The sequence below is a fragment of the Mobula hypostoma genome, chromosome 9, assembly GCF_963921235.1.
Source record: "Mobula hypostoma chromosome 9, sMobHyp1.1, whole genome shotgun sequence".
In the NCBI taxonomy this organism is placed as follows: domain Eukaryota; kingdom Metazoa; phylum Chordata; class Chondrichthyes; order Myliobatiformes; family Myliobatidae; genus Mobula; species Mobula hypostoma.
Genome location: NC_086105.1, coordinates 128,889,221 through 128,912,650, shown reverse-complemented (window position 1 = coordinate 128,912,650; position 23,430 = coordinate 128,889,221). Strand labels below are relative to the sequence as shown.

The window sequence follows — 23,430 nt, the reverse complement described above, 5'->3', positions numbered from 1 at the left end:
GTTCACTATTAAAAGTCTTATGCTGGTTTGACTTCCCCCAGTTTAACACCATTTGCCTTTCCTCAGCCCACTTACCTAGCTGATCAAGATCTGCTGGTAGTTTTTGATAACCTTCTTGATTATCTACAATATCATCTTCTGACTTCCCAACTGTGCTTTATACATTCTCATCCAAATTGTTTATATAAGTGACCAATAATAATGAGTTCAGCATTGGTCCCTGTGGCACACTATTAGTCAGAGGCCTGCAGTCCATAAAAACAATCTTCCACCATCACTGTTTACTTCTTACATCAAGCCAATTGGCTGTTTCTCCCTGGAGCCAATGAAACTTAATCTTCCTGAATAAATTACCACACCGTACCTTTAATAATTCGATACTGATAACATTCATTGACCTGCTCTCATCAATCCTCTTCATTAGCGCTTTTAAAGTCAGTTGAAAACATTTAACTAATCAAAAATAACCGATTTCTACAGAAGAACAGCAACAAATTGTGTTTGATGTTAGGCCTGTAATCTGGTTTAAGTGAGGGTTTAGTTTTACACTGAAAATAAAAGAAACTGTAGATGCTAGAAATACATAGCTAGTCAGGCTGCATCAATGGAAAGATAACTAGAATCAACATTTTCAACTGAAGATAACAAAAGAAGCTTGTAAAACTGCGAAGGTTTGGAGGATTGAATTGAATTGACTTTATTTCTTGTGAGGAGTAAAAATTTTTATGTTATGTCTCCACCTAAATGTGCCATGTGCAATCATAGTAATTTATAATAAATAGAACAGTCAATGTAATATAGAGTACACTCAAGTCAGTGTGAGTTCATCAGTCTGATGGCCTGGTGGAAGAAGCTGTCCCGGAGTCTGTTGGTCCTGGCTTTTATGCTGTGGTACCATTTCCCAGATGGTAGCAGCTAGAATAGATTGTGGTTGGGATGACTTGGGTCCCCAATGATCCTTCGGGCCCTTTTAACACACCTGTCTTTATAAATGTTCTAAACACAAAATACTCTGCAGATGCTGGGGTCAAAGCAACACTCACAACATGCTTGAGGAACTCAGCAGGTCGGGCAGCATCCGTGAAAACGATGAGTCAACGTTTTGGGCGAGAACCCTTCATCAGGACTGTAGAGGGAAGGGGCAGAGGCCCTATAAAGAAGGTGGGGGGGGGGAGAGGGTGGGAAGGAGAAGGCTGGTAGGTACCAGCTGAAAAACCAGTAAGGGGAAAGATAAAGGGGTGGGGGAGGGGAAGCAGGGAGGTGATAGGCAGGAAAGGTGAAGAAGGAATAGGGGAAAACACAATGGGTGGTAGAAGGAGGTGGAACCATGAGGGAGGTGATAGGCAGCTGGGGGAGGGGGTAGTGTGACATAGGGATAGAGGAAGGGAGGGGGAGGGAATTACAGACCACGTGAGGTCCTTGCTAATGTGAATGCTGAGGAACTTGAAGCTGTTTACCCTCTCAACCCCAGATCCATTGATGTCAATAGGGGTTAGCCCATCTCCATTCCTCCTGTAGTCCACAAACAGCTCATACATCAAAGTTGCTGGTGAACACAGCAGGCCAAGCAGCATCTATAGGAAGAGGTGCAGTCGACGTTTCAGGCCGAGACCCTTCGTCAGGACTAACTGAAGGAAGAGTGAGTAAGGGATTTGAAAGTTGGAGGGGGAGGGGGAGATGCAAAATGATAGGAGAAGACAGGAGGGGGAGGGATAGAGCCGAGAGCTGGACAGGTGATAGGCAAAAGGGGATACGAGAGGATCATGGGACAGGAGGTCCGGGAAGAAAGGCAAGGGGGGGGGTGACCCAGAGGATGGGCAAGAGGTATATTCAGAGGGACAGAGGGAGAAAAAGGAGAGTGAGAGAAAGAATGTGTGCATAAAAATGAGTAACAGATGGGGTACGAGGGGGAGGTGGGGCCTTAGCGGAAGTTAGAGAAGTCGATGTTCATGCCATCAGGTTGGAGGCTACCCAGACGGAATATAAGGTGTTGTTCCTCCAACCTGAGTGTGGCTTCATCTCCACAGTAGAGGAGGCCGTGGATAGACATGTCAGAATGGGAATGGGATGTGGAATTAAAATGTGTGGCCACTGGGAGATCCTGCTTTCTCTGGCGGACAGAGCGTAGATGTTCAGCAAAGCGGTCTCCCAGTCTGCGTCGGGTCTCACCAATATATAAAAGGCCACATCGGGAGCACCGGACGCAGTATATCACCCCAGTCGACTCACAGGTGAAGTGATGCCCGTGATGCCTCTCAGGTTGGAGGAACAACACCTTATATTCCATCTGGGTAGCTTCCAACCTGATGGCATGAACATCGACTTCTCTAACTTCTGCTAAGGCCCCACCTCCCCCTCGTACCCCATCTGTTACTCATTTTTATGCACACATTCTTTCTCTCACTCTCCTTTTTCTCCCTCTGTCCCTCTGAATATACCTCTTGCCCATCCTCTGGGCCCCCCCCACCCCTTGTCTTTCTTCCCGGACCTCCTGTCCCATGATCCTCTCGTATTCCCTTTTGCCAATCACCTGTCCAGCTCTTGGCTCCATCCCTCCCCCTCCTGTCTTCTCCTATCATTTTGGATCTCCCCCTCCCCCTCCAACTTTCAAATCCCTTACTCACTCTTCCTTCAGTTAGTCCTGACGAAGGGTCTCGGCCTGAAACGTCGACTGCACCTCTTCCTATAGATGCTGCTTGGCCTGCTGCGTTCACCAGCAACTTTGATGTATGTTGCTTGAATTTCCAGCATCTGCAGAATTCCTGTTGTTTGCCACAAACAGCTCCTTTGTTTTTGAGACATTGAGGGCGAGGTTGTTTTCCTGACACCACTGTGTCAGAGAGATGACTTCTTCCCTGCAGGCCACTTCATTATTGTTTAAGGCCAATCAATGTAGTGTCATTGGCAAATTTAATTAGCAGATTGGAGCTGTGGGTGGCAATACAGTCATGGGTATACAGGGAGTAAAGGAGGGGACTTAGTATACAGCCCTGAGGAGCTGCTGTATTGAGAGTCAGAAGGTTGGAGGTGAGGGAGCCCACTCTTACAACCTACTGGCAATCTGACAGGAATTCCAGGATTCAGCTGCACAAGGCAGGGTCAAGGCCAAGGTCTCTGAACTTCTTGTTGAGCCTGGATGGAACTACGGTGTTGAATGCTGAACTGTAGTCTAAGACAGCATTCTCACATAAGCATCCTTCTTCTCCAGATGTGTAAGGACTGTGTAGAGCTGTGGCTATTGCGTTATTTGTCCATCAATTGTGTGAGTAGGCAAATTGTGTAGGTGGTCCAGTTTGGGTGGTAGCAAGCTGCAGATGTAGTCCTTGTCCAGCCTCTCAAAGCATTTGCTTATTATTGAGGTGAGTGTGACAGGACACTAGTCATTCAGGCATGTTATCTTGGTCTTTTTTGGTCCAGGAACAATGGTGGATAATTTGAAGCAGGAGGTAGAGTGTACCTATCAGAACCCCTGTCCCCATTCTCCTTACAGCTTTATAAGCTTTTAACTCAACTTCTGACAAAGGATCTCCAACTGGAGACATTAACTCTACGCCTCTGTCCACACATTAGCCTGACTACCTGAGTATTTTAGTGTTTTCTACTTGTAACAGTGCCACAATTCTGAATGAAAATATTTATTGCTGTTATCTTTAAAAACCTGTTCTCTACAACTGGCCACCAACCAAGTGGGACACCGTGGTAGCCTAGCAGTTAGCATGATGCTATTTACAGCTCCGGGTGTCGGAGTTCAGTTCCAGCCTTCTTTGTCAGCAAGTTGTACATTCCTTCCTGTGTGTGTGTGTGTTTCATCCAGCTGCTCCTGGAGAATGTATGTAGACATAAAAATGGATCCTTGATGAGGCTAGGGTTAAATTGGTAGGTTGCTGGGTAGCACAGTAATTTTTTTTAATACTCTCTATCTCTAAATAAATAAAATAACATTTTTTCAAGGGCACTTTTGTCAGATTAAATTCCCTACTGAAAATAGGAGAAAATGTTCACAAATTCATGGTCCCATTCTGGGATCCACAAGAAGGATAAATGCTGGTGAATAACCGTCAGCAAGTTTGGCATTTGTGTGAACACCTGCAGAGACTCATTAGGAAATACCTCGATACATTGGATAAGGGTCAAACTTGCCCATTTCAGTCAGTTATTACTGCACTATTGGGAAGTGAGAAGTATCTGTATTACTTGGTTTATATTTAATATTGATTTAACCTAAACATAGTTAAGAATTTTATTTAAAACAATTTAATATTCTCATTTTTATGCAAGTATTTTCTTAGAATCTAGACAAAACATTTAACCAAATGTTGTTTGCTACGTTCTCTAGGTAATGAAAGAAGAAACTAATCTGGACCGAAAACCAAATGATGGAGCATATATTAAGGGATTATTTTTGGAAGGTGCTCGCTGGGATAGGGAAAAGATGGTTATTGGAGAGTCACATCCCAAAATTTTGTTCGATATTATGCCTATTATCTGGCTTAAGCCAGGAATCAGTGCTACATTTCTGCATGAAAATATCTATTACTGTCCTGTTTATAAAACCAGTGCTCGCAGAGGTACATTATCGACGACAGGCCATTCAACAAATTATGTTCTTTCAATAGAACTTTCCTCAGATCGACCAGAACGGCACTGGATAAATCGTGGTGTGGCAGCACTTTGTCAATTGGATGATTAAATGTGTCAACTCTTAAATCTCCAAAAATATGACTGATAATATCTACTTTTAAAGCCATCAAAAACACTTGTGCACACACCATTTATGAAGCTGAGTCTGTCACTAATAAACATTTAATATTTTGTGAACAAAACAATAAAAAGGAATAACTCAAAACACACCAGCTGTTGCTAATTTTAACATATTTTGCTCAAACTGGACATACGATTTCTTCACAAAATAGACGCACATCTTGCAGGTGATGACTAATCAATTATTTTCCATTGTCTGGCCTCTTCTGCAAAGGAAATGAGTATTTTAATGCATACACAGTAAATTATGTTAGGAAGATGAATGTTTTCAATTTGTGGCTATCTGTAAATTAAGAATTATTTCAGCATCTATCACTAACATAAATCAGTATTTGTGTCCCTGATCATTCTGCAATACTACCTCCCCACCCCCATTCAACAAGCTCAGAAGAGTGATTATATTACTCTAAGTCCAGACTCAAAGAATTTGTTTAGAATAGGGAACATGTAGATTTAAAGTTATATGTAGCCAGGCTGGAAGGCAATAATAACATGTACCAGCCTTTTTATCTATCCCACCCATATTTTTACTTAAGCAGGACAATTTTCAAAGTTGAAATTTTGCCAGTCACATTAATTTACTCACTCTAATTGACACCTAGAAAGAACATCAGTTTGGCCACAAAAGATATACTAATCATAGAAATGCAGCAAGACACATCATGTTGTACTGTTCAGCAGGAGAGTAGTGACAGTGCAGATGTATTTTTGATCAGTCAACAGCAAATCTGAAATATATTACAAAGATGAAAGGTACTGCCGATGAGCTGCAATACACCTGTTACCATGTCACAATGCTACATTACCTGTATGCGTCGATGAAGGTGACAAAGATCTCTGACTGGAACCACTCTTAATCCATAAAATACTCATGGCATTTGTCTTTGATCAATGATAGGTTAGGTTCTGAAATCAAAATATTCTGAAACTGGTGATTGAAAATTTATTAGTTCCTTTAGTTCAGTGGTTATTAAAGTGGGTGGTATCATCCCCCGGGGGTTTTGGGAGTCTCTAAGGGGGCAATAAAGATAAAGGGGGTGGTGGGGGGGGGTCGCTTAGCAACACGGTGGGCGACTGAGGGAATACAGACTTAATTTAAATGAATTGCTTATAAGCATTTTATCCTCAGTGCCTCATAATTAATTACAATGATCACATAATTACCTCCTCCCTTGCTAACCTACTGTTCTCTTAAAACTTTGCTCAAAGTGTGTTATAGTTGTTGAAAAGCCATGTGACATTTCTGTATTTGGCATACAAGAAACCTGGACTGAAGAAATTTTTTGTTTCCAGGTCCAGCCCACGTATTATTGCTGTTCACTACTATAGTAGTGTTAGCTAGTACAATTCCCATATTCTAATCATGCAGTGATGCAATTCCTGTGAATTAGAGTATGGCTTTCAATGGGGCAAATTTAAAAATTTGCCCTTCGGATGGTCTTGACCGTATTTCTCTAGCCCAAGGCCCAACCGAGATCTTGTTGTACCTTCAGGCAGAGTCAGATTTTACCTGAACTATGATTAAATCAAAACTTGCCCCTCTTTTGATTGCAGTGCTTGGGGTTGGACTTAAACAACAGGCAACTGAGCGTGGTCATTAATATATTATGAAAATGATAGCAGCAGACAGAATGAAAAAATGTGGAGTTTGGTGTGGAGTATCTGAAATATGGATTTATACCAGCACCAAGCCACCAACAGCAGCCAATGTGTCTGTTGTGTGAAAAAGTAACCATCCCCCTAAATGAGGAAATGAAACCATCCACACTCTTTGAACATTTGAAGAAAATACACTCTAATAAAGCAAACAAGAACGTGGCATACTTTCAGTCACTTAGTGAAAACTTCCAGACACAAAAACAACTTCAAAACATGTTTGCCAGCATTTCACAACAAGAATGATGGCTTGCATGTTTCATTTAACATTTTATTGTTATATCTGGAAAACCCATACAATCGGAGAAGAACTGATTCTGTCAGCAGTAAGGGAGGTTCTGAGTACGGATTTGCACAAGTCATCAGACCAACTACTTAATGCGTTTCTGCTCAATGAGAACTCGGAATAGATGATATGTCTGAGAATGTGGAAGACACATTGTGCGACATATTTAGGATAACAATTTGTTCTGCAATTGAAGGAGTTAACTTTGCCAGGCAATGAATCTTTGCTTCTTGGTTATGTTCTTTTAATAAAAGATAAAAACATGGTTCAAGAATTGTTATTTGCAAGGGAACTAGAAACAAATATGAAGGGGGGAGTCAATATTTCGGGGTTTTCAGCAATTTTTCAAAGAGAAGGACATTCCATTCAGCAACATTCTTGCTTGTGCAACAGATGGTGCACATTCAATGACAGATGCCACCATGGAGTTATTACCTTCTTGAAAAAGGCTGTATTAGTTACCAGTGACTTTGTAATCTACAGACAACATCTTATTGCAAAAAAACCCCTAAGTAATCAACTGCACAAATCATTATATACTGTTATCACAGCAGTCAATAAAATCAAGTCCCATGCTCTCAATTCCCAACTATTTCATGAGCTTTGAATTGAGAATGATGAACAGTTGAATGTTTGCTGTTGTACACAGAAGTCTCTTAAACACTTGAAACACTTTTATGCACTTTTTGAAATTGTGATAAAATTCTCTGAAGACTTGAATGCTTCATTTAGTCATCAACTCAAGAATATTAGGAATGACATCTCTTATTTGTCAGAATTATTCACAAATGTCAGATTTCAGGATCTTTCTCAAACCAAATTCCAGATTGGGTAATAAATTTATTCCTGAACACTTGTAATGAAGAATTAACAGGTGGGATGGTGGAAGAACTGATCTCATTCCAAAGTGACTTAACTCAGGCCAAGATTTTAAAAATCATAAAAACCTTAGATTGCTAAAAAAAAATCTGAATGCCATCCTGCCCTGTGGGAAAAGGTCAAGTTCTTTATTGCCTTTCAACATTATATGTAATGGAGCACAGTTTCAGTGCAGTCGCCCAACTTCTTTCAAAGTAATGAAACATACTGCAAATTACTGAACGTGGGGATCTGAGATTCCTGAATGACATTCACCCTGATGTTGGAAAGCTAATATTACTGCACCAAGCCCATCCATATCATTGAAAGGTGACAAAGCAATGAAGTAAATAGTTGAACGACTAACACACACTCTAAAATTGATTTTACTGCGATGAAATAAATTTATTTCCAGCCTTAAATAGATTTGAATAATTTTTGCAATTATTTTTCATTGCTATGAATTTGCAGTTCCCATTTTCTTTCACTGTGCATTGTAAATCAAAATTATTTATTTTTATATAATGGCCGGAAAGGGAGAGGGAGCCACTGAGGATGTGGTCTGGGAACCAAGGGGCAGCAACCCAAAAAGTTTTGGGAACCACTGATTTAGTTCAATATCAAAATGCAAAATTCTATACAAAGAAATTTATTTGCAAGTAGTCATAAAACAACCAAGTTCAGCAAATCTTATTGAATTGCACCAAAGGCAAAAAATATAATGTCAGAGATTTCAGGATCTTCTCTCAAACCAAATTCTGTATTTCAATAATGAAACAAGCCAATCATTTGAATTTTCTGCAGCATTACAACTTACAACACTTTGTCTGACCTTTTTCATAACCATCCACCTTCCACATCCCATGATCTATACCATGTAAAAGCAGGACAGAAGTGTGTGGGAACACACACTAATTCCTTGTCCAAGGAATTATGATACTTTCAGCTTAAGCACATATGGCCATTGTTAGATTGTAGTTGAATCAGTCATGGAACTCTCAACCAAAGGAATTGTGGGAGCAGCATGGGACTCATTAAGATGGAAGTTCAGCATCACTCTTTCAATTATGATTTGAGGAAATAAATGCTCACATCTCAAAAATATTTAAGGACCCAAAGGAAGAAACAAACTCTACATTGTAGACAAATGAGATTGTAATGTTGGAATCTGGAGCAACAATTTGCAGAGGAGCTCAACCCTCTAAGTTCCTCCAGGAAACCCTACATTATGATGTTGTCTGCGCTTTAAAGTTTTATTTCCCCAAGCAATCTGGCATATTTATGAAGTTGATCTATGTGTGAAGCGTAACACAGATTTTCTCACTCCGTTTATCAGAATAACCTCAAATGAAGATTTAAAGTCCATAATGAAGCACAAGAGAATGTTCTATTTTTCAAGATGTATTGAGAACATTGGTCAATATACCAAATGACAAAGTTAAAAAGATTCTGCTCTGAGGTAATTGCACAGGCTACTTGCTAATTCAAATAGATTGCTACAGCCTATGGATTTACACAATAAAATTAAAATATATATAATGAAGTAATAAACCATTTACATGATATAAAATGTTGACTTTTTACTGTTACATCTCATCATGTGACTGCAGATACACTGGTTTGGCAAGTTTCCTCAGCCTCTCTTGCGTTCTAAACTTGCGTCCTTTTTTATCAGCAAGTCCCATTGGGGGTAAATGTATCTGTAAATAAATGTTACTAGGTTAAATCCAAATCAAGATGAAACTACACTTAGTGATTTCAATTCATAAATAATACCTTTACAGGTTTTCAGTACCCTCTTCAAAATGTCATTTTGACTGACACACTGTATGCAAGAACAAAAATTTTGAAATTGAAGGGCAAATTCAGTGCTCTTCCATAGAATCTCAATCAGTTGAGAACTGATATCAATATTAAAGCCCAATCTCAGGTATGTAGAGTATAGTTTGGTTTTAATGTTTTCTCAATTCCTAATATTAAAAATATAAAATTGGTGAACGAAAGTGCACCCAACTGCAATTTTTTTCTAAATATATTTTTGAATTTTCACATTACACTCTGATTAGCCTAAACAGAAAGAGTTGGCTGCAGAATTCTTGACCCAAATTCCTACAACGTGAGGAGTTCCTTTGTATGAAAAATAGAAAATGTGAAGTCACTCGCAATTACTACAACCTTAAAAGTCTCTTGGGGGGTTAATGGCAATATTCTTTTCCCTCTATAATGGCAGTTTGCAGAAACAGGTATATGTGATTTCTTTTAATGTGGGGCCGCTATTGCACATCAGCTACCACGTAGTCCTGACAGAGCATGGCCTTTAATTCAATGGCAAGGTTGTCTAAGACCATGGAGAATCAGGTGTATTGACTGATGAGTCATTTAGATATGGATAAATGTAAACAGACATCTGAGCACACTAACTGCACGAACACATTGTCAAAGAGCATATTAATGCCTAAGGTCTTTGCTGGACTCGAAACTCTCCTAATCCTCCCTCCTCGATCACCCTCCCTTCCTGTCCTCTCATCTTCTTAATCTCCTTAAATAAACCTTAAGCATGACTGACATAGGAATTACTCACATTTCATTCTCACTGGGAATGCTGCTATCTCCATAAACAAATCATCGCCAGCCAAGTAACCAACATTTGGAGTTCTAGCCTTAGTTGCACATACATTGCAGCTTAAAGTCTAAACTCCTAAAAATCTCCAAAAGCAACATTGCTTGGAGAGTCATTTCATAAATGCTTGACTCAAATCTCACCAGGCGTGCAAGATGAATCATATCAAGAATTTCTAGTCATGAAAGATTACTAGAAATAGTTTCATTACCTGTCAAGTCAATGCAATCAATTGCAGTATTGAAAATAAATTTCCAGACCCATTTTACACTACGTAACATGATCAGAATTTCAGCAATATGAAATATTCTTTATTAAATTATTTTAAATCAAATGTTTGAGTGGATTACATATTGATTTAAAAATCATTTCAATTTACACAGCAACTTTAAGGCAGCAAATAATACCTCACAGTAGTATTGTTAAACAAATACCAAGAATTACATAACACGTGACCAAAAGAAAACACAGAAAATACAGCACAGCGATTCAAAATGGGAATTCCAGAAACTGGAGCCTTGACAAGTGAAGGAACAGTTTCCAAGATGGTCATGCAATTAAGTTTGGGTACGTAGCTAGAGTCAATGGAGCAGATATTTATGAAAGGCTAAAACCCCAACTCAGCATATTTACTTCAACACATTGATTTATTTAACAAACCTGTTTCAGGATATAGGTATAATGTAAATATGATAACTTACAGGGCGTGGATAAGGAATTCTATAATGTAGTCCTGTGAAAGGAATCAAAGATCAATGTTAGATGGCACATTATCCTAAGAATTTACTATTCAAATATTAAATAACGTTTACATTATTTTCCTTACCCATCTCTATCCTTGTGTGGCATTCCATTATGCAGTTTTTAATTGCTTCTGCATCTGTTAACTGCAAAAGCATTTTATTAATAGGCAATGAGAAATGATAAAGAATTTATGCTTTCATAAATCTACACATTTTAAACCTTAATGATAAGTTCAGTTTTGGATTAGGAAAATTTTTGACCATAACTTGCATTGAAGACACTTTGAATTATCTTTGATTTGTAAGTAATTTGGTTTACAAATTACAAGTCCTTATGCAAAAGATCAAAACTGGATATTTAGTTACTAGTGAATCTGTGTCCACATTCAAGACATTACATCAAAAAATTAAAAGTAATCTAATACTATCTTAACTTAAATAGAAACACCCCAAAGGTGGGGTGGATTATTTTCAACTTTCTTCTAAACAGCTCTGCAACTTTTTATATGTTGTTTACGATCTTAAAGGCTAACTTTGTAAACTTGGTTTGTTGCTCATTTCCAAATGCTCAGTGCATATTCTTCAAAGATTATGCTCCAGTGGGACCCCATGCAATGCTTTTCTATATTACAGCTGTTACATGAATGCAAATTGTCAATCAAAAGAAAATATTAAAAACAGTTGGACATTTCAAATCTTTATCATCATCACTGACATTTTCCCAGGAAGTGACATTATAGCTTGTATTAGACAGGCTATCATCTTACTCTTGCTAAACTTATTGAATTGGGGCAGTCCGCAAGTGTTGCTACGTTTCAGGCACCAACATAGCAGGCTCGCGGACTCACTAACCCCAAGCACATGCCCCTTTGTTTGGGAATGTGGGAGGAAACTGGAGCACACAGAGGAACTACACACGGTCATAGGGAGAACATACAAACTCCTTACACACAGCAGTAGGAATTGAACCTCAGTTGGTGTTTGCTGGCTTTGTAACGGATTGCTTTAACTGCTGTACTGTAGTGCCACTCTATTTAAGGGGAATTAGAAGACTGTGGTCAGTGTCTCTACAACTTTTCCTCTCACTTTTCTTAATTGAGAATACACCTCATTCATACTTGTTGAGCTTTGACCTTTGGTGACTAATATTTAGTAACTATTTTTATCCTTTCCAAGATGATTATTTCACTTCTACATTGACAACATGTGAAGACATATGCAATCTACTTAATTAGTATCTCAGTTTTGGTCAGATAAGGCTCCAAGGTAAAACTTTAAAATGTCTCACTGACAAGGTACTAAGTAATTTTTGACAACAGTTGCCATATCGATTTAGTATTCAACCTTAACTTGCTGCATTTTACAAGTAACACTCAGGATAAACACAATATTCTTGAGCCACAGTTTAGGAACCATTTTAAGATTCAGTATTTAAAACATGATTTACCTTGACCCAGATTAACAGATTACAGACAAAAGTCACACTTTATGCTAATGATTAATTAAGTGATTGCTTTTGGTGTCTGTGGCTAAATAAAGATTTTCAAACATTAGGAGTAGAATACAATTGATTAATATTTTTCCTCTCATCCACTCTCTACCATCAAAAATGCACTAACAGCAATGCACCCTATTCAAATACACCTAAGTAGCATACGTTCCCCCTAAAATAATTAAATATTAAACCATTGTAACTTACATTTCTATTTTTTCTAAATAACGTTTTGGCCTCGGTAATGATGTATTGTTTTTCTTTCAAAGTGTCATCTGATAAACCTGATAGCGCCTGCCATGTTCTTGCTATTCTGAAGATTCTTCGATAAAGACTAAGCACTTCATTTCTGGTTGCTGCTGTCATCTGTTCAAATGAAAAAATCTATAATCATTATTTAGAAGATTACGCTGCTGCATTACCTGAAGTAGAACAAGGAATTGCGCAGTAATTGTTGAGAGGTAGGATATGCATGCTTTGAGATCATGCAGCAATGGTCCTTGGATCATTCTTGAAAGAATGGTGTCAAAGTAAGGCCGGCTAATTAAAATATGTAAAATTCTGATAGAACTTGCTTGTCAGCTACTGGATAAGTAGTCTAAATCTAATGAATAGTTTCAGAAGAAAGTAGGTCAGTTAGGTCAAGATGGAGAAATTTCATTTATACAAAGGTTTATAAATCTTTGGAATTTTCTAAACCAGAGGTATAGATGCTCAGTTGCTAAGAATATAAAAGCTGGGAACTACAGATATTAGACTTACGGAATGATGAAATATGAGAGTTGCAGAAGAAAAAGTTGAGATCACCTACAGTTTGAATAGTGGGTACATCTGAAGGATTGCTATTACTTTATTAACATACAGCATAAAAACTAGCAGAGAGCAGATGTACCAAATGACCTGCTTGTAGGCAAATCAATTACAATACAAACAACATTCCAAGAGAATTAAACAAGTATTTCTTACTTTCTGCACATGGCTTTGGGGAGGCAGTAACATTTTTAAGTAGTTAATATACATATGAAATAATTTCCAAATGCTGCAACATGCAAGAGAATTTAAAAGACAAAATTCAAATTAAAAAAAAATATTTTTAATTAGTTACCTCATTAAAAGAATATGTACAGCCATTTGATAATTTACTAAAGGGAAGCACTCCTGGAAACTATTTTGTTAAGTGAAATTTTAGAACTTGAAAAGGCAAGGCATAATATATTTTGGTAATGTATTTCAAGAGTCTTTGATCTACAAAGACTATATTTTCATATGCCAGGAGAGCTGGCATTATTACCGAAATACCCATAATTTATTTGCACAATCCTTTAATTTATGAAGCTCAGCACAATGAATAATTTTCATCAGTAATGGAATGTGCACATTGCTCTTCTACAGGATTTATAGCTTCCCAATCTCCAACTCTATTTGTAGCCCATGATTTCTAGAAATATGTTGGTAACACCCATGTCACATTTCACTGCACAGAAGCACAACTACACCTGTACTACTAACTGCCAAAGTTGCTTCTGTTAAAACGTAAGCTCTCTTGCCATTGATTCTATTGCTTCCATGGCTTTGATTATCCAAAGTTTTTCTGCTTCAGGTTATCAACCACTATAATCTCCAATTTCAACTTGGCTTACAAAATACTGCTCATCCATTATTTCCATCTTTACAGATAATCATCCCAAGCAACCAACACTACCTCCAAAACTCTATGACACACCATCGCAATGATGAAAACCAGTCATTTTGATTCTCCTTCACTTCTTCCTAACATGCCTTAATGACTACTGCCTGGTAGCTCCGACATCCACCATCCTGAAGTGCTTTGAGGGGCTGGTCACTGCACACAAACTCTAGCCTCCCAGACAAACTCAACCCACTGCAAATCACCTACCATCTCCCTGGCCCTACCATTATCTCTGGAACATCCGGATAGCAAAGGCATCTATGTCAGACTACTGTTTATTGACTACAGCTGCCTTCAAGACCACAATTCCAAGCAAACTCATCTTCAAACTCAGAAACTCAGGGCTCAAAATCTCTCTTTGCAATTGAATCTTTGATGTCCTAACTAACAAACCACAATCATTAAGGATAGTCAGCAATGCCTCCACTATGATTATTCTCAACAGCGGTGCCCCACAAGGCTGTGTCCTAAGCCCCTTACTTTACTCACTAAACACTCGAAACTGTGTGGCCAGAGTCTGCTCTAATTCCATCTGTAAGTGTACAGATGACACCAGTTTGGTGAGTCATATCTCAAACAGTGAGTTGGATGACAGCAGGGGAAAAGAGAGTGTAGTGACATGGTGACATGTGAACAACGCTTCCCACAATGGCAGCAAAATAAGAGAGCCGATCATTAATTTCAGGAAGGGGCTAGTACACATGATCCTATGGTGCTGAGGTCAAGTGAGTTGACAGCTTCAAGCTCCAAAGTGTGAACAGCATCAATAGCCTGCCCATTTAGCCCCATGGCCAAGAAAGCTCACCAACACATCCACTTCCACAGGAGACCAAAGAAATCTGGCATGTCCTTGCCGAATCTCAACAATTAAGATAAAATGCTAATGAGTCTGGTGAGCAATCTAACTTTTATCCAACTAGACTGAATTATTGAATTGAATTGACTTGACTTTTTTTCTTACATCCGTAACATAGATGAGTAAAAATCTTTACATTACGTCTCCGTCTAAATGTGCAATGTGCAATCATGGTAATTTATAATAATTTATAATAAACAGAATAGTCAATGTAACATAGAAATACAGTCTGATCAACATGAGTTAATCAGTCTGGTGACCTGGTGGAAGAAGCTGTCCTGGAGCCTGTTGGTCCTGGCTTTTATGCTGCAGTACCATTTCCTAGATGGTAGCAGCTGGAATAGATTGTGGCTGGGGTGACTCGGGTCCCCAGTGATCCTTCAGGCCCTTTTCTCACACCTGTCTTTGTAAATGTCCTGAATCATGGGAAGTTCACAACTACAGATGTGCTGAGCTGTCCGCCCCACTCTCTGCAGAGTCCTGCGATTAAGAGAGGTACAGTTTCCACACCAGGCAGTAAGGCAGCCAGTCAGGATGCTCTCAATTGTGCCCCTGTAGAAAATTCTTAGGATTTGGGGGCCCATATCAAACTTCCTCAGCCATCTGAGGTGAAAGAGGTGCTGTTGGGCCCTTTTCACCAAATAGCTGGTGTGTACAGCCCACGTGAGGTCCTCAGTGATTTGGATGCCGAGGAACTTGAAGCTGTTTACCCTCTCAACCCCAGATCCATTGATGTCAATAGGGATTAGCCTGTCTCCATTCCTCCCGTAATCCACAACCAGCTCCTTTGTTTTTCTGCGACATTGAGGGAGAGGCTGATTTCTTGACACCAGTATGTCAGAGAGATGACTTCTTCCCTGCAGGCCACCTCATTATTGTTTGCGATAAGGCCAATCAATGTAGTGTCATCAGCAAATTTAATTAGCAGATTAGAGCCGTGGTTGGTGACACAGTCATGAGTATACAGGGAGTAAAGGAGGAGCTTGGTACACAGCCCCGAGGGGCTCCTGTATTGACAGTCAGAGGGGTGGGGGTGAGGCAGCCCACTCTTGCCACCTGCCATCTGACAGGAAGTCCAGGAACCAGCTGCACAAGGCACGGTCAAGGATGGGGTCTCTGAGCTTCCTGTCGAGCCTAGATGGAATTATGGAACTGTAGTCCAAGAACAGCATTCTCACATAAGCATCCTTCTTTTCCAGATGTGTAAGGACTGTGTAGAGCTGTGGCTATTGCGTCATCTGTTGATCAGTTGTGTCAGTAGGCGAATTGTAGCAGGTCTAATTTGGGTGGTAGCAAGCTGCAGATGTAATCCTTGACCAGCCTCTCAAAGCATTTGCTTATTATTGAGGTGAGTGCGACAGGACACTAGTCATTCAGGCATGTTACCTTGGTCTTTTCTGGTACAGGGACAACGGTGGATACTTCGAAGCAGGAGGGCACTCTACACTGGTAATTAAGACTCAAGACCCTGTTCCAAAAAAATTGTTGGATTCTGCCACGACACTCCAGTATTTCCACATCCTAGGAAATTTTCCTGGTGCTCACAGAAACTCCAAAGTAAATGAAATCACTCCTCTTAACAATCTAGCAATCATATAGATGACTCCATTGAACAATGTTATGACAAATCTGTAATGCAATTAATTAGATATTTATATTTTTTGTATACAATTTCATTTAATATATGAATGCATTCATATATTAAATAAAATTGTATACAAAAAGATGTAAATATCTAATTTGATTAAGTGCTAATCATGTAAATATAATTGCTAATTACTTGCTGCAAATATGTTCACCCACATCTCTCTGCAGCCTGGCGTTCTGCAACCTCTCACTATTTAGATTATATGATTTTATTTTTCCTGCCATAGTAGGCAATTTTACATTATACTTCAGTTGCCTGACTTTTGCCCAATTAACCTCTCTGCATTCTTCTGTAGCCTACATGTTGTATTGCCTCTCTACAATTCACAACCTGTTTGCTTCATCAACAAATTTAGCAACTATACCATCGATTGTTGACAAAGTTCTTGTGGGCTTGTCAAGATTGATACAGGAATTATGTTTCCTTGTCAACGATATCTAGAACAAAGCATTCTAGTTTAAAAATAAAGAATTGACCATTCAGAACAGAGTAATGACTCACAGGGTAATGAATCTTTGTAATCCCAACCCAAGAGAGCTGTGTAGACTCAGTTGCTGAGTCCATCAATATTGAGATTGATAGATTTTTGGATATCAAGTGAATGTAGAGGTATAGGATTAATGCAGAGATATTGAAGTAAAAGATCAGCTACGATCTTACTGAATGGAAAGAAAAAAATCGGCAAAAGGCCAAATTGCCTACAACATGTACTTCTAAAGTTGTACAACCTTATAAAGTAAAACTTTTAAAAATAGAACATAAGGAGAAGCACTTATTTCAAAAATACATACAATAAGCACAGAAGCAAACATTACTGTTTTGCTTACATCTGAGGAATTATGCTGATCTGTTTATCATAGTGACTATTTGACAAGAACTATCAGGATATGGGATAATAGTTCTGATCAATTAAGAGTTATCAATTATTACAATCATTAAAATGATGTGTTTTCTCCTCATCCTTTTTATTATATTTCTGTGTTACCTAATTGGGAATGCTTTGTAGAAATGTAGGTCTCTCTATTACCAAGGCACTGAATCTTGAGATTTATTAACCTGGTTCCAACTTCTTCCATTAACAAATCAGCCTCTAACACTTAAGAAACAAAAAATAGAGATGACTAAATAAAGGAACGTTTTAATAAGACCACAAGACAAAGGAGCAGAATCAGACTATTCGGCCCATTGAGTATGTTCAGCCATTCAATCATGACTGATTTATTATCCCTCCAAACCCCATTTGCCTGCCTTCTTCTCATAACCTTTGATGTTCATGAATCTCTCAACCTCCACTTTAAAGACATCCAGTGACTTGGCCTCCACTGCCATCTGTGGCAATGAAATCTACAGATTCAACACTCTCTGGCTAAAGAAATTCCTCATCTCTGTTCTAAAGGGACACCCTTGTATTCAGAGGGTGTGCCCTCTGGTCTTAGACTCTCCCACTAAAGGGAACATCTTCTCCATATTCACTTTATCTACCTTGCACTGTTTGATAGGTTTCAATGAGACTTCTCGCATTCTTCTAAATTCCACAGAGTACAGGCCCAGAGCCATCAAATGTTCCGCACACACTAACCCTTTTATTCCCAGGATCATTCTCATGAACCTCCTCTATACCCTCTCCAATACCAATACATCCTGTTTTTTTAAAAAAGGGGCCCAAAATTGCTCACAATTTTCCAAGTATGGTCGGACCAATGCCTTATAAAGCCTCAGCATTACATCGTTGCTTATTTACTATAGTCCTGTTGAAATTAGTGATAACTTTGCATTTGCCTTCCTTACCTCCAACTTGACCTGCAAGTTATCCCTTAGGTCCCCTTGCACCTATGAAATTTGACCTTTGTTCCTTCTAGCAAAGTGCATGACCAAACACTTCTCGACACTATTTCACCTAATGCCACTTCTTTGTCCATTCCCCCAATGTATCCAAGTCCTTCTGCAGATTCCTTGCTTCCTCAACATTTTCTGCCCCTCCATCTATCTTCATATCCTGTGCAAACATAGCCACAAAGCCATCAATTCCAACATCCAAACCATTGAAAGACAATGTGAAAAAAGTGGCACCAACACCAGCTCCTGAGTAACAATACTCGCAATGCTTTTTATAAACAAAGGCCTTGAAGCAAAATGAAGAGGGAAAGCGTTTTGGGAGAGAAATGTTTAAGGCAGTGATATAAAGAGGGATAAATGGAGAATACCACTTTTTGACTCTGTTGGTCCAATCCTGCAGCAGTGCAGAAATTAGTTGAAATTGTCAAACTAGAAGTTGCAAGATATCAGCAGAGGGGAGATAACCATTTTAAAAGTCATCTATCATTGGAAATGGGATAGCCAGTTTTGTGTGATGGGAGTAAAGAAATAGAACCTCTCAACCTCCACTTTAAAGAATAGAAAAGGACTGATGAAACGGGCAACATTAGGCAGAAAAAGCTAGAAATTGTGTTTGAGAAAGGAACAGGAAAAAATACAGGTGGTGGGTAGACACATGCTGATTTAGCTTGCTAGGCAAAGGGAAAGAACAATAAATGAACCTTGCCTTAACGATTAATACACGCATCATGTTTTTACATTTTTTCTTGAAATATTTGAGCATGGATAGATATATCCAGGGTTTTATGGAAGAAATCTGATGTATCTGATGCCTACCACATCATTCACTCTATCATTACTAACAAGAAAGAGAATCAACACTAGTTCAGCAAGTAATCCAGAAGTGCATCAGAGAATATCTCCAGGCATAACTAAAAACAAGCTTTTAACTGGGTGAACCTATGGCATAGGACAAGCTGCAAAAGCAACCCCAAGCAGATCCAAGCCATTTCCACAGCCAGTGGATCAAATCAGCTGTTCTGAAACAACCAGCTGTAAATGAAGGACAATGAAAGCTACTGCTTATGAGTTATACAACTGTTATTCTGCTGATCTGAATACTGTTATTTGTCGATCATCCAATGATGCAGCAAAAGCAATGAACCAACTAAGTCATTAGTTTTGGAGGAGCAGAATATAATTTATAATGGAAGAACAGGATTATATGTAATATATATTGGAGAATAAGGCTTGCTAATTTCCAGAACCTACAGACAACCTTTAAGTCAGTAATATTACTCTTTGTGTGAAGATAGATACAAGATCACAAGAGGCTGCAGAGGGCTGCAGATTCAGCCAACTTAATCAAGGGCAAACGCTTCCTCACCATCAAGACATCTTCAAAAGGCGATGTCTAAAGAAAGCAACACCCATCAAAGGCCCTCACCATTCAGGAATGCCCTTTTCTCATTAAACCATCAGCAAGGAAGGGAAGTGGGGGTGGAGTGGGAAAAAGACCGACACACAGTGTTTAAGGAACATCATCTTCCCCTCTGCCATCAGATTTCAGAACAGTCCATTCCTCTTTTGCATTATTTATTTTAATTGTAACATAGTATTTTTTGTCTTGCACAATGTTGCTACTACTAAACAACAAATTTCAGACACGTCAGTTATAATAATCCTGATTCAACCCACACACCCTTGTGGTGCAAAGAAACCATAACACCTGGAGAACATCACACGGTCACAGGGACAACTTGCAGCCTCCACAAAGGCAGGACATGAAGGATCAAATCGTTTTGTCGGAACCACAGGCTGTTTGTTGTGCCTTCCTGTGAATCAAATTGAAACATTTTATAACGCCAAGAGAAAAGGCAAGTGAGCTGTGTCTTACCATGGCTGATGTGAGGAAAACTCTATGCAGGGTCAACCCACGGAAGGCTGCTGGACCAGACAATATTCCTGGCAGAATGCTCAGAGGTTGTGCAGACCAGCTGGCAGATGTTCTCACTGACATCTTCAACATCTTTCTGAGCAGCGCCGTCGTTCCAACGTGCTTTAAGGCCACCACCATTGTCCCCATGCTGAAGAAGTCGTCAGTGTCCTGCCTCAACGACTAACGTCCCGTTGCACTCACGTCATCATGAAGTGTTTCGAGAGGCTCGTCATGAGGCACATCAAGACCCTGCTGCCCCCCTCACTGGAGCCCCTGCAGTTCTCATACCGTCCCAACCGTTCAACAGATGATGCCATCGTCACCACCCTCCACCTGGCCCTCACCCACCTGGACGAAAAAGACAAGTATGTTCGAATACTGTTCATAGATTTCAGTTCAGCATTGAACACAATCATTCCTCAGCACCTGATTGGAAAGCTGAGCCTGCTGGGCCTGAACACCTCCCTCTGCAACTGGATTCTAGACTTCCTGACTGGGAGACCTCAGTCAGTCCGGATCGGAAGCAGCATCTCCAACACCACCACACTGAGCACGGGGGCACCCCAGAGATGTGTGCTCAGTCCACTACTGTTCACTCTACCGACCCACGCCTGTGCTGCAACACACAGCTCGAATTACATCATCAGGTTCACCGATAACACAACAAAAGAGATGGTTGTTGACTTCAGGAGAGCACGGAGCAACCACTCTCCGCTGAACATCAACGGACCACTCTCTGCTGGACATCGACGGCTCCTCTGTAGAGATCGTTAAGAGCACCAAATTTCTTAGTGTTCACCAGGCGGAGAATCTCACCTGGTCCCTCAACATGAGCTCCATAGCCAAGAAAGCCCAGCAGCATCTCTACTTTCTGCGAAGGCTGAGAAAAGTCCATCTTCCACCACCTCCCATCCTCACCACATTCTACAGAGGATGAATTGAGAGTATCCTGAGCAGCTGCATTACTGCCTGGTTCGGAAATTGCACCGTCTCGGATTGCAAGACCCTGCAGCGGATAGTGAGGTCAGCTGAAGGGATCATCAGGGTCTCTCTTCCTGTCATTACAGACATTTACACCACACGCTGCATCTGCAAAGCTAACAGCATTGTGAAGGACCCCACGCACCCCTCATACAAACTCTTCTCCCTCTGCCATCTGGTACCGAAGCATTTGGGCTCTCACAACCAGACTGTGTAACAAGTTTCTTCCCCCAAGCCATTAGACTCCTCAATTTCCAGAGTCTAGTCTGATACCAGCCTACACACCCATACACACAGTCAACTGAACACTCCACTCCCTTTGCAATTTTTGCTCATTTCTTTCTCAATTTCTGCTAAAACATTGTTTACATTTACATCATTATTATATTGTAATTTGTCCTTTACTGTGCCTATTGTCTTATTAATTATTGCACTGTCTTACACTGTTTTGTGCACTTTATGTCGTCCTGCATAGGTCTGTAGTCTAATGTAGTTTTGTGCTGATTTATGTAGTCTGATGTAGTTTTGTGCTGTTTCAGGTAGTCTAGTGTAGTTTTGTGTTGTTTCATGTAACACCATGGTCCTGGAGGAACGTTGTTTCATTTTTACTGTGTACTGTATCTGCAGTTATGGTTGAAATGACAATAAAAGTGACTTGAACTTGAATGTAGATCGACGAGAAATATTTCAGTACATTAACATAAATTGTCATTAATACTAAAATAGGCTTTGTAGATGTAATCACAGTAAAAAAAACCTGCCTGTAAAATAAACCAAATTACTCCATACTGTACACATATGCTATTGAGTACATAAATCTGGATACTCTGAACTATTGTAGACTTCAAACAGAAATTATACCCAGGAAGCACAGATTTAAGATATGGTTGTTAGGAGGAGGATCTACAATATTTATTGGAAGGTAGTGAGAATCTGGAAGTTAAGTTTCTGAACTGCAAAAAAAGGCAGCATTTAAAAGTATCTGGATGAACACACATCCCATAAGCTACATGGTTATATAAAGAGGTTAAAGAGTGATTTAGATATAATCACTCCGATATTGAAGTGGCCTCCTTCAGCTCTGTATTCTACTGTTCTCTTTTGTTTCACCCTTCCTCCACCGTTAACCTTCAAGTTCACAAGTTTTATGTAGAGGAAAACGTGCAAGCTCTCTGATACGGTGACTGAATACCCACTACTGCACTTTCGCCATATCCCCGAGTCCGAACTCAAATTTTATCGTCACATATGTACAGAAACACGCATTTTAAGCTGAGATTTGTATCCCGAGTCAACCATACGAATTCATTGGGCGTTATTACGCAACTTCCCCGCAGTAGCTTGTAAAGTTCCGCCTAATCAATACCAGGAAATAATCATTTCCAGTGACTCAGAGCAGAGACCTTCCCCTGTAATGAGCATTTATCAAAATGTTCCTGACCTTTAAGAATATGCCTCCAACAGAGGCGTACTTGGTTATTTTAACAAAGCCACCGAATCTTAGAATACACTGCCCGTTTATCTGCATTTCGAAGTAAAGGTGGAGTATCACGTCCTTTTGAAAACAGACATTTGCGTTCCGCTGATTTCCTGGGACAGTGACCTCCCAAATAATGCTGCTTTGGTCTGTTTTATTTGCCTGGCGTATCAGAGGAGATGCTGGGGAGAGATATTCAGCATGAGGAACCACGTTTAAGAAGCAAAGGACCCGGAACAACACCCACCTGCCCAGAGCACCGCGCTCACACGCTGCTCCACCCAGGCACGGCCGGGGGGGGGGACAGCGCATGCGTTAATGCCCCCCCCGCCCCGGCAACCGGTTCAGCTCGAGCGCCGCGTTCACACGCTGCTCCACCCAGGCGGAGTGTTGGTTGGGGGGGGGGAGACGGCGCATGCGTTAATGCCCCCTAGCAACCGTTTAAACTCGAGCGCCGCTCCCGTGCGCACCCAACCCCCACACTCCACTTAGCGCCGAAAATGACAGCAGTCCCCGAATGAAGGGGTGGGGGTGACGACCGCGCACGGCGGCGATTACGAGCTCGGGTACGCGCACGTCCCTGATGTCCCGCGTCGCTGAAAAACGAG

At 40.1% G+C, this 23,430-nt stretch overlaps 2 protein-coding genes across 3 annotated transcripts in view; one reads left to right on the top strand and one right to left on the bottom strand.

Moving 5' to 3' along the window:
• dnah3 (dynein axonemal heavy chain 3) overlaps positions 1 to 4,776 on the top strand; it is a 150,834-nt gene extending 146,058 nt beyond the window's left edge. Inside the window, exon 59 of the mRNA XM_063059569.1 lies at positions 4,337 to 4,776. Coding sequence (XP_062915639.1) covers positions 4,337 to 4,690 — 354 coding nt within the window. The 3' untranslated portion in view covers positions 4,691 to 4,776. The remainder of the gene's footprint in view (positions 1 to 4,336) is intronic.
• Positions 4,777 to 4,813: 37 nt separating this feature from the next.
• lyrm1 (LYR motif containing 1) lies at positions 4,814 to 23,224 on the bottom strand. 2 transcript variants are annotated; one of them, XM_063059114.1, is made up of 6 exons: positions 23,070 to 23,224; positions 12,624 to 12,782; positions 11,008 to 11,068; positions 10,883 to 10,914; positions 9,121 to 9,261; positions 4,814 to 4,967 (listed from the first exon to the last, which is right to left on the bottom strand). In XM_063059114.1, the coding sequence occupies exons 2-5, from the start codon at positions 12,780 to 12,782 to the stop codon at positions 9,148 to 9,150; spliced, it is 366 nt and encodes a 121-aa protein (XP_062915184.1). In that variant the 5' UTR covers positions 23,070 to 23,224; the 3' UTR covers positions 4,814 to 4,967; positions 9,121 to 9,147. The 2 variants fall into 2 exon arrangements, with proteins under 2 accessions (XP_062915184.1, XP_062915185.1); XM_063059115.1 differs by lacking the exon at positions 4,814 to 4,967 and adding an exon at positions 5,568 to 5,667.
• Positions 23,225 to 23,430: the final 206 nt, after the last annotated feature.

Bases quoted from the DNA above. Each gene is read 5' to 3' on its own strand.
- lyrm1 (XM_063059114.1), bottom strand. From the start codon at position 12,782: ATGACAGCAGCAACCAGAAATGAAGTGCTTAGTCTTTATCGAAGAATC. The intron at 10,915-11,007 runs GTAAGGAAAATA...TTCCTTTCACAG, and splicing joins CCACACAAGGATAGAGATGG to GACTACATTATAGAATTCCT. The intron at 9,262-10,882 runs GTAAGTTATCAT...ATTTATTTACAG, and splicing joins GAATTCCTTATCCACGCCCT to ATACATTTACCCCCAATGGG.